Source organism: Macrosteles quadrilineatus, unplaced genomic scaffold (genome assembly GCF_028750875.1).
Source record: "Macrosteles quadrilineatus isolate MER2022 unplaced genomic scaffold, UCM_ALF_1.0 Scaffold_3__2_contigs__length_128488019, whole genome shotgun sequence".
Lineage (NCBI taxonomy): Eukaryota > Metazoa > Arthropoda > Insecta > Hemiptera > Cicadellidae > Macrosteles > Macrosteles quadrilineatus.
In genome coordinates, this window is record NW_026542596.1 from 11,244,842 (window position 1) to 11,259,008 (window position 14,167).

The window sequence follows — 14,167 nt, forward strand, 5'->3', positions numbered from 1 at the left end:
ATTTTCTCGTAAGAAATTTTTTTTTTTTAGGTGAACATAAAATTCAATAGTTTGATGATTTATTCATTTCCTAGCCGACCCATGCAATGCATTCGCAGTTAATTCTTCTCAAATCATTCTTAAATTGTTTTTACATAGACATAGTTTTCACATAGCGCACCCTTGACAAAGTCACAAAAACTGAATGTGTAAAAAATGGGTCTAGCACGTCAATTCTTCCTTTGTTAGCGTGGGTCCATATGCCTTGTATAAAGTCATGGCAAAGGTTCAAGGGAAATTCCTACTTAGTCAGATTAAAAGGATTACGGACTATTGTGTAGTATGACAGTTTGACCACAGCACAGAACACTAAATAAGAAGCGCACTTCTCATTTAGTCCACAGAGCACTTTTTATTTAATGCTCTGTGGACCGGAGACGGCCAACTTCTGCTTTTATAGCGTACCTAGCTAAGTGAGCTACAATCCATTTTGGATCGTGCTTAGTTTTTCATCAACATGATAATAGAGTTCTTTTTAGCATGTGTTTAGGAGATAATGAACCTAAAGGGCTTAATGTGTTTAAAAAAATCTCCAATGGATACAACAGAGCGTTCTACGTCCTTTGGTAAAGAACCGAATCAAAACTGATATAAACCGTTTCCTGTCAGTACCGGTAACAAATTTGACACAACATAACCATTCATTGAAACCTGAAGTAAAGGAAAGATAAGAGGTGATATTTGATTATGGAATTCTTATACATTGCAGTACGTTGGTAAGGCTACGTCAAAATGAAGGCAATGTCGTAAATAAATAAATATAAAAGCTAAAGAATCCATGTGGTACTTACTTCTAAGTTGTTCTAATGTTAATTGACTTCTTTCAAGTAAATAATCAGATTAGAAGTACATATTTGGTAGAAAGCACAGGCTAAGTATAAGGTTTTTTGTCTTTTTTGTGTTTTTTTTTTTTTTTTTTTTTTGTAAGTGTATGGTTTATGGGGATGTGACTTGTAGTCTTCTCAAAAGTTCATGGGTACTTTGGGATTTATATATGGATATAGATTATGGTGCCTATGTTGTTCAAAAAATAAGACAAGTAACAACTATTTAAAAAATTTCACCCTCACACTTTACAGGCATTTCTAGGTGCAGTAATACTATATAACATACTACATAGATCATCTGCAGCCAGTGCAATGAGACACGAAGTGTGCTTCTGTCAGCATTTCATTTCTACCGTAGTTTTAAGTAACGCTGTAACTGGTGAGACATAAAAGATGCTATAGTATACAGTAAGTTTTCCTTTTAAATTTTCTTACGTAAAAAGTCAGTGGATTTGACTAAAATGAGTATTATACATCAGCAAGCTCTCTAACAGCTTTAACATGGGAATGAGAGGTTTATCCCCATAGTAAAAAACTGCACTAGTCTTGAGATGTACAAGAGTAGGGCTACTTATGTATTATTCACATGAAAAATAGAATGTACCAAGTAGCCTACACTTAATAGAAATTATTTTGAAACGGTCCTTCTAAAATAATGTTTCTACACGTCTGGGGATCCAACTGAGGTACAGGAAGTCAGATAACATCTGTATCTGCCCAGGAATGTTTTGCATTCATACAGCAATACAGTACAAGGCTGGTGACATCAGTTGGCCCAACTCCTTCCCATTCATAAACCTATCTCAACTATTCATTTATTTATTTGAACATTGGAAGAAACGCCGAAGGAATTATAAGATGTTCTACCAGGTGTTTCTTCTGTGCAGTCAGCATGTAGGATGAATATCATATGACTTTGGTTAGCAGAATGCCAGGGTAGGTATTCTATTATGGACCAGCTGTAAATATTAATCTGTGGTCAGTTTGTGTTCAAATAGAACTTAGCTAAAGTGCTGTCCAGCGGTTGTGTTACTGAACAAATTCTATTTTTACTCTTGGTTTTCACACTGTTAATTGATGAGACATAAAAGATGCTATCCACAATCAATATATTCAATGTATAAAGGCAGATTCTATTCTACAAAACACTAGTCTACTTCTTTACATCTTAAATGAATTGATAAAAAGTTATGTTTGTGTAATTACGATTTTTTCAACTCAAGAAATCTAAGTCATTAGTCCAAGAAATGAAATGGAAGAAGAAATACCTCTCCCCGTGACTCCGCTGCCTGCCTGTGTATTTAAGCTGCAGGTCTTTAAATCGTCAAGACAACACTTTATCTAGTAGTCTCAGTTACTAAACGATCACAACATTTTAAATCATGCGTTTTAGATCAATATGGGCTAGGGGGGCTAGCCCTATAAGACCCCTTGTTATCCAATTTTTTTCAAATTTTACAGTTATAACATAAAAGCTAATAATTCACGAATATGTCTGAAGAGTTAAGGTAAGAAATGTGTAAAATCAAACATTTTGAACATTAATTTAAACTATTAAACTCGGACCCTCTCTTTACCGGGAGCTAGTGTGTTCCAACCAGACCGGGGCCCTCTTAGGAGGTTAGCCTTATGGAAAAGTTAGATGAACGCCATGTTTAAAATGTACCATTAAAAAAATTAATTTTTAATAGTTTTGTTTAGTTAAGCATCCATGGTACAACTCTACAAAATTATTTTATCCAGGGCCAATCTTCATCATGTAATCACTATTAACGAGTTCTTCCCACCTGAAGACTGGATCAGATTCCAGATCAAGAAATGTTGTGAAACTTGTGTTCAACCTACCAATGATAGATAGTACATATCTGCGATTATCAATTAAATAATTAATATAAACTTACCATCACAACAATAAACTTTAAACATTAAATCTTACATATCTGCGAGGTTCTACTAAAAAAGGTACTAACAATCTGGGTACACCATGTAAAATTGTATAGAAAATTTTTTTATTAGGACAATTACAGCGCAAGGAAAGGAAAATAGCTTGTAAAAAATAACAAAGTTGTATAAAGATTATAAATGTTTGTGATGTTGATATTCAATCACTGATATTGTCAATTTAATTATCTCTCCTAACCTACTTAACTATTTGATAGTAGTAAATTTGTTACAGTACATTGTCCAAAAAATCCTAAGAAAGGCTTAGATACAGTTTGGTATATTTGTTTTTAAGAACAGTAAGGTTTTACATTTGATTTTAAAATTAACTATCTAATTTTTCAGTTATAAAATTCTGGTTTAAGTTTTATATATTGAAATTGTTGTATATAAATTGTTGTTGAATAAGTTTATATTTTATGTTTTATGTTGTTGCAATAGAAGTTGCAAGCACGTAATAATTGACTGAGTTTCTCATAAAAAGAAGCTGTTAACAACTTTAAGAACATTAACTTGTGATAAACATTTTTTAGTTTAGTCGACATTTCTAATCCTATTAAAATATCGGCCTCAGTGAAATATCAATATCGTGTAATAAGCAGAATAAAAGAATCAGGACTGCATATAGTCCTTAGGCTTTGAGAGTTTAAAGATCTTCAAAAAATAAAATCCAAAGCAAAAAAGAACATGAACAACAGTAAATTTCATACAAATTATCTAAAATAACAAATATAACATAAACGTTGTAGTCTAAAATGCCCTTTAACAATCAATTTAGCTGACATAAACTAAACAATAAAAACAGTAAAACTTGTAAAAGAACACAAATGTTCGACATAAATAATCACTATTTACTTGTTTAACATGCACTAAATTAGGACAAAACTCAAACCTAAAAATATTCATTTAACAAATATAAAATTAACTTATCAAAAGACACAGCCCAGAACATTGGACGATACTTAACATCTCAGTGATGTTAGATCAGCTCATAGATTCCATGGTGCAATAATCAACCTAATGTATTTACATGTTTTATTATACAAATCTAGTCACTAAATACTGTCTAAATTTAGTTTTCATTTTATTTTAAAAGTTTTAACAATTGCATAAAGAAGAGTCCTGCTAGTATGAACATGTAGGTAAGTGGAATGTGTAGATGGCCTCTAGGTTTCCCAATGTTTTTCCCAATGTTTTTCCCAATGTTTTTTCTCTATAATCTGATGTTAGAATGCAAGGCTTGAAGTCATCTTACAAGGGTCAGTCTTACTTATGTGCACCAGATGGGTTATAGTAGAGTATTGTTGCTGCCATCTATGTTCATGTCAATGTAATGCCACAAAAAAAAAAAAATTGGAAAAATGACTTAGCCAAAAAGGTTCAGGCCTCACAAGTTCTGATTAGCAAGACTCCGCTGTATTTTAAATATCATACAAGCAGATGTATTGTGAATGACACATAACGTGAATTCTATAGCTTAATTGAACTTATATTATAATTTAGCTAAAAATATATCTTTGAAAATGTGATGTCTATAAAGTCTTCTAGGTGAGTTTGGTTATTCAGTATAAGAAACTTTTCTACTAATTTATAAAACCAAGGTACCATGGTATAGGTATGGTACAAACCAACGTGGTTAGCAATTATTTACCTATGATAATATCTTATAGCCCTTAAAAGATCTACTGTAAAAACATGTAACAAACACACTAAAAATGTTCTTTTTGTTTCCATAGTTGAGATTCTATAAGAATACTTTATCTACAAATAAATTACAATCATTTAGGCCTTAAACTTTGTACAAATCTACAAAAAACATTAAATCTACTAAAATATATATATATGTAGAAAATTTACATATTTTACTAGAATTATTTCAACAATTTGTCTACAAAATTTGCCTTTAATGCACCATATTCCTCCAGATTTAAAGCCACAACATTCATAAATATCTAATTCCATCTGTTCAATGCTTGACAGATTCAACAACATAAGTAACATTTTATGTAAGAAAATTGCTCGGTAAATAAAAAATACAGTCTTATACTTAAATCTATGCTTGGTTTTTATGCCATATAGTTTGTACTCTCATGTTTAAAAACATTAACACAGTTTTGGGATGTTGACATCTGTTAAACATTAGTCAAACATTATTAAAAAATGCTATGTTTTATAAAAGTATAAAAATATTTGTATCAAATCAGTAATTTCTCAGTACTAGATGTAAAAATACTTGACTCAAAGGCCATCATGATAATAGGGGTTTTTAAGCCTTTTCTCAGGCAACAATAATATCATAAAAGAGTAAAAATTGTATAGGCCTATTTATTCATAGTTTATTTAGTACATTTCATCACTATGATGCTAAGTGACTCTTCCCGACACAAGCACAAGTTTAACCCTCGGAAAATGAAAGATGGTTGAAAAGACACTTTTAGTTTGTGTGGTGAACTATATTTTACGTCATACTGCACCATTATTTAAGCAAACTAATTTACAAAAACAAAATAATTTGTATATAAAGATATGCTCCCAATGTGACTTGTATCTTGTTTTCAATTTTGCTATTGTTAACAAGCTGCTGTTTAGTAAGGTATTGTATCCTTTTGTATATTGTGATTGTGTTTGTATCCATTATACTATCAATTATCAATATGTCAAACTATTAATGTATCAATATTTTTCTTGAATTTCTTGGGATTTCAGAGAAATAAACTGTTTTCTCGAGTCATCCATTCTTAGATTCAATGTAAACAGCTTTGAACTCAGTCGACAATAACACAGAATGAACCACAATCTATTGAAATCCAGAATTACAACTGATACTTTTGATACAAAGGTAACGAGTGAGCAAAATGTACTGCTAATGACTCAAGCAGAGTTTTTCTCCTAGGGAGAAAAAGAGCTACCTAGTTTAGACCCTCAATGCCTGTATTGGAAAACAGCTGTTTATGCTGCAGTATGACGAGTAATATGTCAAACTATTGATATATCAATATTTTTCTTGAATTTCTTGGGATTTCAGAGAAATAAACTGTTTTCTCGAGTCATCCATTCTTAGATTCAATGTAAACAGCTTTGAACTCAGTCGACAATAACACAGAATGAACCACAATCTATTGAAATCCAGAATTACAACTGATACTTTTGATACAAAGGTAACGAGTGAGCAAAATGTACTGCTAATGACTCAAGCAGAGTTTTTCTCCTAGGGAGAAAAAGAGCTACCTAGTTTAGACCCTCAATGCCTGTATTGGAAAACAGCTGTTTATGCTGCAGTATGACGAGTAATAAATCCACCTACTGATGTGCAGGGGCAATCCTTTTGGAAAGAATAAATTGTTCAGGTTTTTAATAATTTTAATTGTATTTTGGTAATAACCACACTTGTTAATGATTTTAACCTTGTTTTAACCTTGCATATAAAGTGGTGTGTTTATAGTTAAATACAGCTATATAAGTCCCTAATTGGGCGGTTTTGACACATTTATAAAATGGCTATAACCTAAATAACTAATATCAAGTCCTTTCATTACCTTAGTTTATCATTTAGAATTAATTGTTACAGTTTATTTTAGAAAAGTTAACTGTCAAACTGGTAAAACACAATGAGGTAAATGCTTAAAATAAAAGCACACTTGGCTAAAACAGAAAACTGTTCTTCCATAAAGCGTTTCAAACAACTTTTCACTAACATCTTGAAATCTAATTTAATAAGATAAAATATATCATGTTTAATAATTTTAAACACTCATTGCTAAAAATCTATCATTAAAAATTAAAGAAATTACATTCTTTATCATTAAAATGTATCAACACTAGTTTTTAAAACTTGGTGAATAATTTTTTGCAAAAAACGTATAAAAATAAAATATACATCAAATACAAAAAAGCCTAGTTCCTCAAGAAACTATTCCTCAATTCATTTTGAATTAATCAACTTATAATGTAAACTTTACAAGTTTTCCTTAAAGCCTTTGTTAAAAGATTAAAGTCCGCAGTTCACTGATGACTGGAGACTCCTGAAGGTTGAAGGTTGAGATGACCCTTGAACCCTCCTAAGAGGAATGGGGCTGCAGAGTAATGGTGGGTAGTGAGGGAGGAACTATGATGCCCTAGGGTTGTGAGGTAGCATGGCACTCTCCCTGAACTTGGTAACTGATGTCCCTAGGGACTTGATGCTTCTGGAAGAAACAATTAAGGCATCAGAAGTAAATATCAAAAGTCGGTAAATATCAAAAGTCGGTAAATATCAAAAGAAATACATGCTACATCTAACATTGCCATATGTAGCAATGATATACATATATTTTTCGTCTAGCATCTGCTATATGTAGCATTTAATGCACACAGTTCACAGTTGTAGCCTCCTGGTTGCGAACGGTTTTGCTCAGCAATCTTTGTTTATAATGGAAGGACTGGAAACAGAAAGTGACAGTGCCTAGGATCGGGATGATATTATAAGCTTAATTGAACTGTCCTGTGGACAACCGGCGTTGTGATCATACGTAAAACGTTTTTGAAGCTACCGTCGCCTTATTTAGCGTTTTAATTATGGATTGTCAGCGTATTCATCATCATTAAGGTCCCGTAATAAATCTGCTATACTGTACTTATTTCTCGAAGCAAAAAGCGGTCAAATCTAAAACTTGCTAAAATCTTCGCTCCTGTCTGACTTCCAAGATCACCACGATAGCTGCCACGAACAATGTCTCTTCAGCGCACATTTCGATACGGAATGCGAATGAGGTTGTGCTACATATAACATATAGCACGAGCACCAGAATCACTAAAATTGTTTGTAATTTTTTCATACAGCAAAAGTTATCAAGCAATGTTATATAGCAAAAGTTATATAGCAGGTTTTGCTACATAGTGTAAATCCGGCTTTAAACTAAAGCTATGGACGCACCATAGATTAGCTATTAAGCATCAGCGCTCATGTTGACGTATATTTTGAGTTATGCACAAACTGCCTCCCTGTACATTACTTACGTGAGTTAAATTTGTTTTTTTCGAGTTCGTTTGGCTGAACGGATGGGCGGTTCGGTATAAGTACCGAACCGATTTTCATAATTTTGGTCTCAAAGCTATGCAAGCACATATTTGCCATCATTAATCTATCAAATCAGTTGTACAAAGATTTTTTAAACTGAATTACTAAATTTAATTGAAAATCAATTAAGACAAATGAAAATTCGTTTAGTCTGCAGGTTTGCTGCAGCGGGGGTATTTTGTACTACGATCGTATTTCTAAATAGTGCTTATAACCACTATTATAACATTTTTCAGCATTAAATTTCCTATAATTTGATACCCAAAAAGTTATTTTTACAAATATTAAAATTTTAAAACTTTTTTCAAGATGGCGGCCAAAAAACATATATTGCGCCACAGTACGGATGTATATTTTTAGTATGTTGATTAGATGCATACTACCTACCATTCACAGCAAAAATCATTTGTGTTGCAATTAGATCCACCTTAAGCTATATTTTTAATTATTTCTACTGCACTATTAAAGCTGCTGTGTAGTCAGGGTCATTGCAATAACACGATTGCAATAATTTCAAAATTGTTAAATTTATCATTTCTACATTTGCTTGTTTCCGATTTTGTCTTTTACGTTATAGATTTGAGTTCTTCATCCTGAGCCGTTGTCTGCTTCTCCATTGTCAAAACCTATTCATGGGTTTAAGTTCCTTTGTCTTAAATTGAACGAGGTGGTGGTTTTACTTTTGAACCATTATCATAAAGGCGTAGAAAAATTATGAACAGTAAGTAGATATGATATAAGTTAAGATAAAGTGTTACACGTCTGTATACTGAGCCCCAGGTCTCTGTTTAAATTGCCCTCATAGTGTGAAGGTTGGCAGAGAGATGCAGGTGTGAGAAGTTGACAAACTGTGAGGTATGCTGTGTGCCAAAACAATTTCCTGTGGTTGGATAATGCCAGGTGCCTCTTTATTCCAGGTATACGGTACAGAGAAAAGGGTTTGCTTTCCTGCACTGATGTAAAGTAACGCCACACCGAGATAGTAAGAGATATTACACAATACTGGACCATTCACAGAGAGAGGGTCGTAGAACATGGATGGTGGCCATTTCAATGAAAAGTATTAAAAGTATTAACAAAAAATATTGTTTACACTGCTTGCCTAAGAATCAGAAGGTGATTCAAAATTCATTATTCTTTCACTCACTCTGCATTCATATTCAGCTTTAAATAATTAACAAGTAAAAACTGTTACTGTCTGATAAAATAGAATGATCAATTAAAACTTACTAATCAAACGCTCGTTTCCGATCTTGACTTCCCCGTCATAGGGTTGAGTTCTTCATCCTGAGCAGTCGTCTGCTCGTCTACGAAGTTGATGCTGCCAGCTTTGTACCAGACGATGATGTCAACAAAGAACGCACACAACATTAGAGCCCCAGTTGTACCTGTGTGAAAAATATTTTCAATTAATTGTTTTCTGGAAAGCACACTATATAATCGCTTTTAGCGAATTTCCCATAAAGGGAATAAGCTATTACCATAGATGAAGTAATATAAACGTAATCCACGTATATTATAAGTCATTAGTTTTCATTCACATTCAAAACCACCGCAATAGTTTCTTTATTGCAATCCATTCATCACAATTTCATTTATAAAGTCAAATAATAACATTTATAAAATTTAATGCGTAATAAATGAATAGTTTATTTTAAATGTTAGTTTTATTATACCAAAACATTAGCGCACACTTACGGTCTACGAGCCGAGCGCATCGTTGCTGTAGACGTCAACAACGTACTGTGTATTGCATAACTGCATTACCGACGCGAAGACTACGCTAGCGCACTCTGAACTCGGGCCGCCCAACTAACTCGGGCAGCCCGAATAAATATCCCACGAAGTTTAGGCCGCCCCTGCTCTTCTCTGGTGTTTATTTATTCTATGCTATTACCATTGTTCTCATGGTAAGAACTGGATCAGGGACCGATAGATATTAATTTTTTTAAAGAACCCAGAGATAAAAAACACCATTCATTTAAATTTATTTATCTATATGTTAATAGGCAAGCATGTTTCTTTAAAACTTTTTTTCTCAGCTCGTGTGCATCGTAGGGAAAATCTATGGCTAATGTTAGAAAGATACTTTCATTTTCCTGTAGGTGTGCGGAATCCCTTTATAAATTAAAATAGGCTCACAAATAAGCACAACAAATGAATTAAATTTATTTGACATGGGCCTTATGGGTTGCCATGCTGGTGACAAAATAACAACAAAACATAAACGGAAAATCAAAACAAATGGAAGAAATTTCAATCACATCTTTTATTTACAGTGTGGGGTGAAAATTGAGAAGTCTGTACATTACACATTTTTGGTTGAGTTTTCGACCACTGGACCTCTAGTGTATATAAATATATGTGTCCGTTAGCAACAAAAGAAATCTTAGAGAAAGCTGAACAGGACAGGACAGCAAACAACAGTAGAGACTTCTACCGATCAATAAGTTTTTTTAGAAAGGGATACAGTCCAATGCCATATGGGATTAAAAACAAATTAGGACAACCGGTGGTACAGATCAAGGAAGGACTACAAGTATGGCAGGAACAGTTCAAAGATCTTTTGAATGTAAGACAGTCTGAACAAGAAGAAGAATAGGAGGAAGTGTACCAGAATGTAGATCCAATTGTAACATACCCAACAATTTAAGAAGTAGAAACGTCAATCAAGGAATTAAAAAACAATAAAGCCCCAGGGGAGGACTCTATTCCATCGCAAGTAATCAAAGCAGGAGGCACAGAACTGGCAAGGGAGATCCACAAACTGATCATTGATATTTGGGACAACGAATTGATTCCAAATGAGTGGAAGGAAGCAGTCATCATTCCTATTCACAAGAAAGGAGACAAAAAGGACTTCACCAACTACAGAGGCATTTCCCTCCTCAACGGCACCTACAAAGTACTGTAAAAGATTTTACAAAAAAGACTAGAGGAATATACATCAAATATCATAGGAGACCATCAAGCTGGCTTTACGAGAGGAAGATCAACCACTGACCAAATGTTTATACTGAAAGAGGCAATTGCCAAATATTATGAATTCAATAAATCCTTTCTCTTCCTTTTCATTGACTTCTCCAAAGCATACAACTCGATCACTAGGAGAAAACTCTGGAAAGTAATGGTAAAGTATGGAATATTCAAAAAGTTAATAAGCCTATCAAAATCAACTGTATCAGGATCTAAGGTTAAAGTCAATGGAGAAGTCTCAGAGAATTTTGATACAGGTGTAAGACAAGGAGATGGTTTGTCCCCATTGCTATTCAACATAGCTTTGGAAGATTCTCTACAAGAAATACAAAAACTAGAAGCTGGAATTACTATGGGACACAAATTTTATAAAGTAAACAACTTCTCTTACCTAGGAGTAATAGTCCAGGACCTGACTAGGGTTCTGTGTGCATGTCGTGTATAGAGAATTTTGCTTTTGCATTTCAATATAGGTGTCTTAGGAAGTGTTTTCCACTCGGGTGTCAAGTTCGCACCTGGTACGTTTTCGAGCTATGACGTCATAAAGATGGCGGCTCGGCAATTTTTAAATGCGTATATTTCGCAAACCGTTTAACGGATCGGTATGATTCTTTTTTTGTTTGAAAGATATTTTTACAAACTATCTTTTTTGTATTTACACATTTGTTGTAAACTTAATATTCACCGCACAATATTGAAAAACGTCGTTTTTATTGTTATTATATTTATTGTTTTGCTTATAATTTCTTAACCACTGATAAAATCAAATACCACCCGTGGCAAAAGTTTCAGATAATTCTATACCCTTTCCAATGATACCAAACAATATGTGATTGGACCTAAAAATAAAGCAAAGAGATTGAATAAACCGTAAAAAAACACTGAAAGTGGTGTACGGTCCGGGAAAGATTTAGTCCTGGACATGACTAGGGTTCTGTGTGCATGTCGTGTATAGAGAATTTTGCTTTTGCATTTCAATATAGGTGTCTTAGGAAGTGTTTTCCACTCGGGTGTCAAGTCCGCGCCTGTTTCGTTTTCGAGCTATGACGTCATCAAAATGGCGGCTTGGGCAATTTTTAAATGCGTATATTTCGCATACCGTTTAACGGATCGGGGTGATTCTTTTTTTGTTTGAAAGATAATTTTACAGGAAATGTTTTTTGTATTTACACTTTTGTTGTCAACTTAATATTTATCTCACAATATTAAAAAACGTGGTTTTTAATGTCATTGTTTTTGAAATTTACCTCATAACTTGTTAAACGCTTATAGAATGAAATAACTACCCATTACAAAAGTTGTAGATAATTTTATGCCCTTTCCAACGATACCAAACAATTAATGTTTGAAACTAAAATTAAAGCCAAGAGATTAAATAAACCGTTAACAAACACTTAACATGTCAGAAAGTCCGGAAAATATTGCGGCTGGAACAATTCTTTAAATGCGTATATTTCGCATATTGTTTAAAGAACCGGGATGATTCTTTTTTTGTTTGTAAGATGTTTTTTAAGCCTATCATTTTTGTATTTACACCTTTGTTGTTAACCTACTATTTGTCAAAAAGTTATTAGCAAAAGTAAAATAAAAATAACAATTAAATGTACATTTATTAATATTGTGGGATAATATTAATTATTAATATAAATATAATAACAATAAAAACGACGTTTTTCAATATTGTGCGGTGAATATTAAGTTTACAACAAATGTGTAAATACAAAAAAGATAGTTTGTAAAAATATCTTTCAAACAAAAAAAGAATCATACCGATCCGTTAAACGGTTTGCGAAATATACGCATTTAAAAATTGCCGAGCCGCCATCTTTATGACGTCATAGCTCGAAAACGTACCAGGTGCGAACTTGACACCCGAGTGGAAAACACTTCCTAAGACACCTATATTGAAATGCAAAAGCAAAATTCTCTATACACGACATGCACACAGAACCCTAGTCAGGTCCTGGACTATAATGCTGACGAACAATAATCAAGAAGACTTTGAAATTCAACAAAGATTAAATGCAGCACATAAAAGTTTATCGGCATGCCACAAATATTGTTAAGTTCTCGCCTACTTTCACATATAACTAAAATCTGTATATAAAAAACCATAATAAGATCAGTCTTACTATATGGCTCAAAGAATTGGGTGCTAAACAAGAGAACAGAAAAACTACTTATGGTGTTCGAAAACAAGATTCTAAAAAAATCTTTGGACCAACCTTTAAAAATAAAGAATGAAGAGTAAAGCACAACAGGGTTTTGAAAGAGTTGTACAGGGATCTGGATATTGTGGCTGAGGTGAGAAGTAGAAGATTGAGGTGGGCGGGCCATGTGTTAAGAATGGAAGAGGGCTCCTTAGTGAAAAGCACCCTAACCAACAACCCTGAGGGTAGAAGACCTCCTGGAAGGCCCAAGTTGAGGTGTAGAGATCAAGTGAAAAGAGATCTTAAAAGAATGGGAAGAAGAGAGGAGGAAGCAATGGATCGTGGAATCTGGAGGCAGTGTGTTGGCGAGGCAAAGTAACTCCTTGGGTACCAGGAGCCACGGCAGTAAGTAAGTATATATGTGTCCGTTAGCCTGATAAGTCAAGCAAAAATAATCCAATTTTGATTAAATTTGGTAAAACTTTTGAACTAACATTTATTTGAATGAGTTCCCGAACCAGCATGATCGGACTATGGAAACAGAATTTTATGGGGTAAAAATTGGTTTTTCCCATTTTTGACCCTAATATCATAAAATTTTGCAATTTATTTCCAAACTGTTGCATAGGGTTTTCAAAAAGGAACAATTTAGTACATTGAAGCATTGTTGTATGCCTAACAATAACGGAGAAGATTCCAAAAAGGTGTAAATTTAAAATTCCCATGCTATTTTTATGGAGAAAAAATAAACTGTTTTCTTGTTTATGGATAAAGTTTAGTGAAATTTGGTAAATTTGATTTATTTCATACTAAACTTTTCAGCTATCAATTTAATTTTCTATATCATTAAAAATTAATCCCTTTTTTGATGGTATTTATAACTCGAGAACGAGAGCACAGAATTGGATGATTCTTTTTTCGTTGTGTTCCTTAGTGCCAGGAGAAGGTTTTATGTAAGGAAATTTATAATCCATCCAACCCTTATTTAGTAATTTAAAAAATTTAAAAAATTGCCTTTACATTAGCATTGGAGGAAAATGTTTTGATTAAACTGTAGTATACAATAACATGTGTTAAAAAAAAAGTTTTAAAATTTCAACCAAATGTGACTGAGCCATGTTGAAAGAACTTTAACATGGAGGCGAGTGAGCACAACGAACGAGCTCCAACCAAAAGGT

The 14,167-nt window shown here is 33.2% G+C and overlaps 1 protein-coding gene across 1 annotated transcript in view; it reads right to left on the bottom strand.

Moving 5' to 3' along the window:
• Positions 1-2,853: 2,853 nt before the first annotated feature.
• The window catches only part of LOC128990214 (solute carrier organic anion transporter family member 74D-like), a 56,244-nt gene continuing 44,930 nt past the window's right edge, over positions 2,854-14,167 (bottom strand). Inside the window, exons 8-9 of the mRNA XM_054412507.1 lie at positions 9,094-9,251; positions 2,854-6,991 (exon numbers count right to left, since the gene is read on the bottom strand). Of these exons, the coding sequence (XP_054268482.1) occupies positions 9,097-9,251 (155 nt within the window). The 3' untranslated portion in view covers positions 2,854-6,991; positions 9,094-9,096. The remainder of the gene's footprint in view (positions 6,992-9,093; positions 9,252-14,167) is intronic.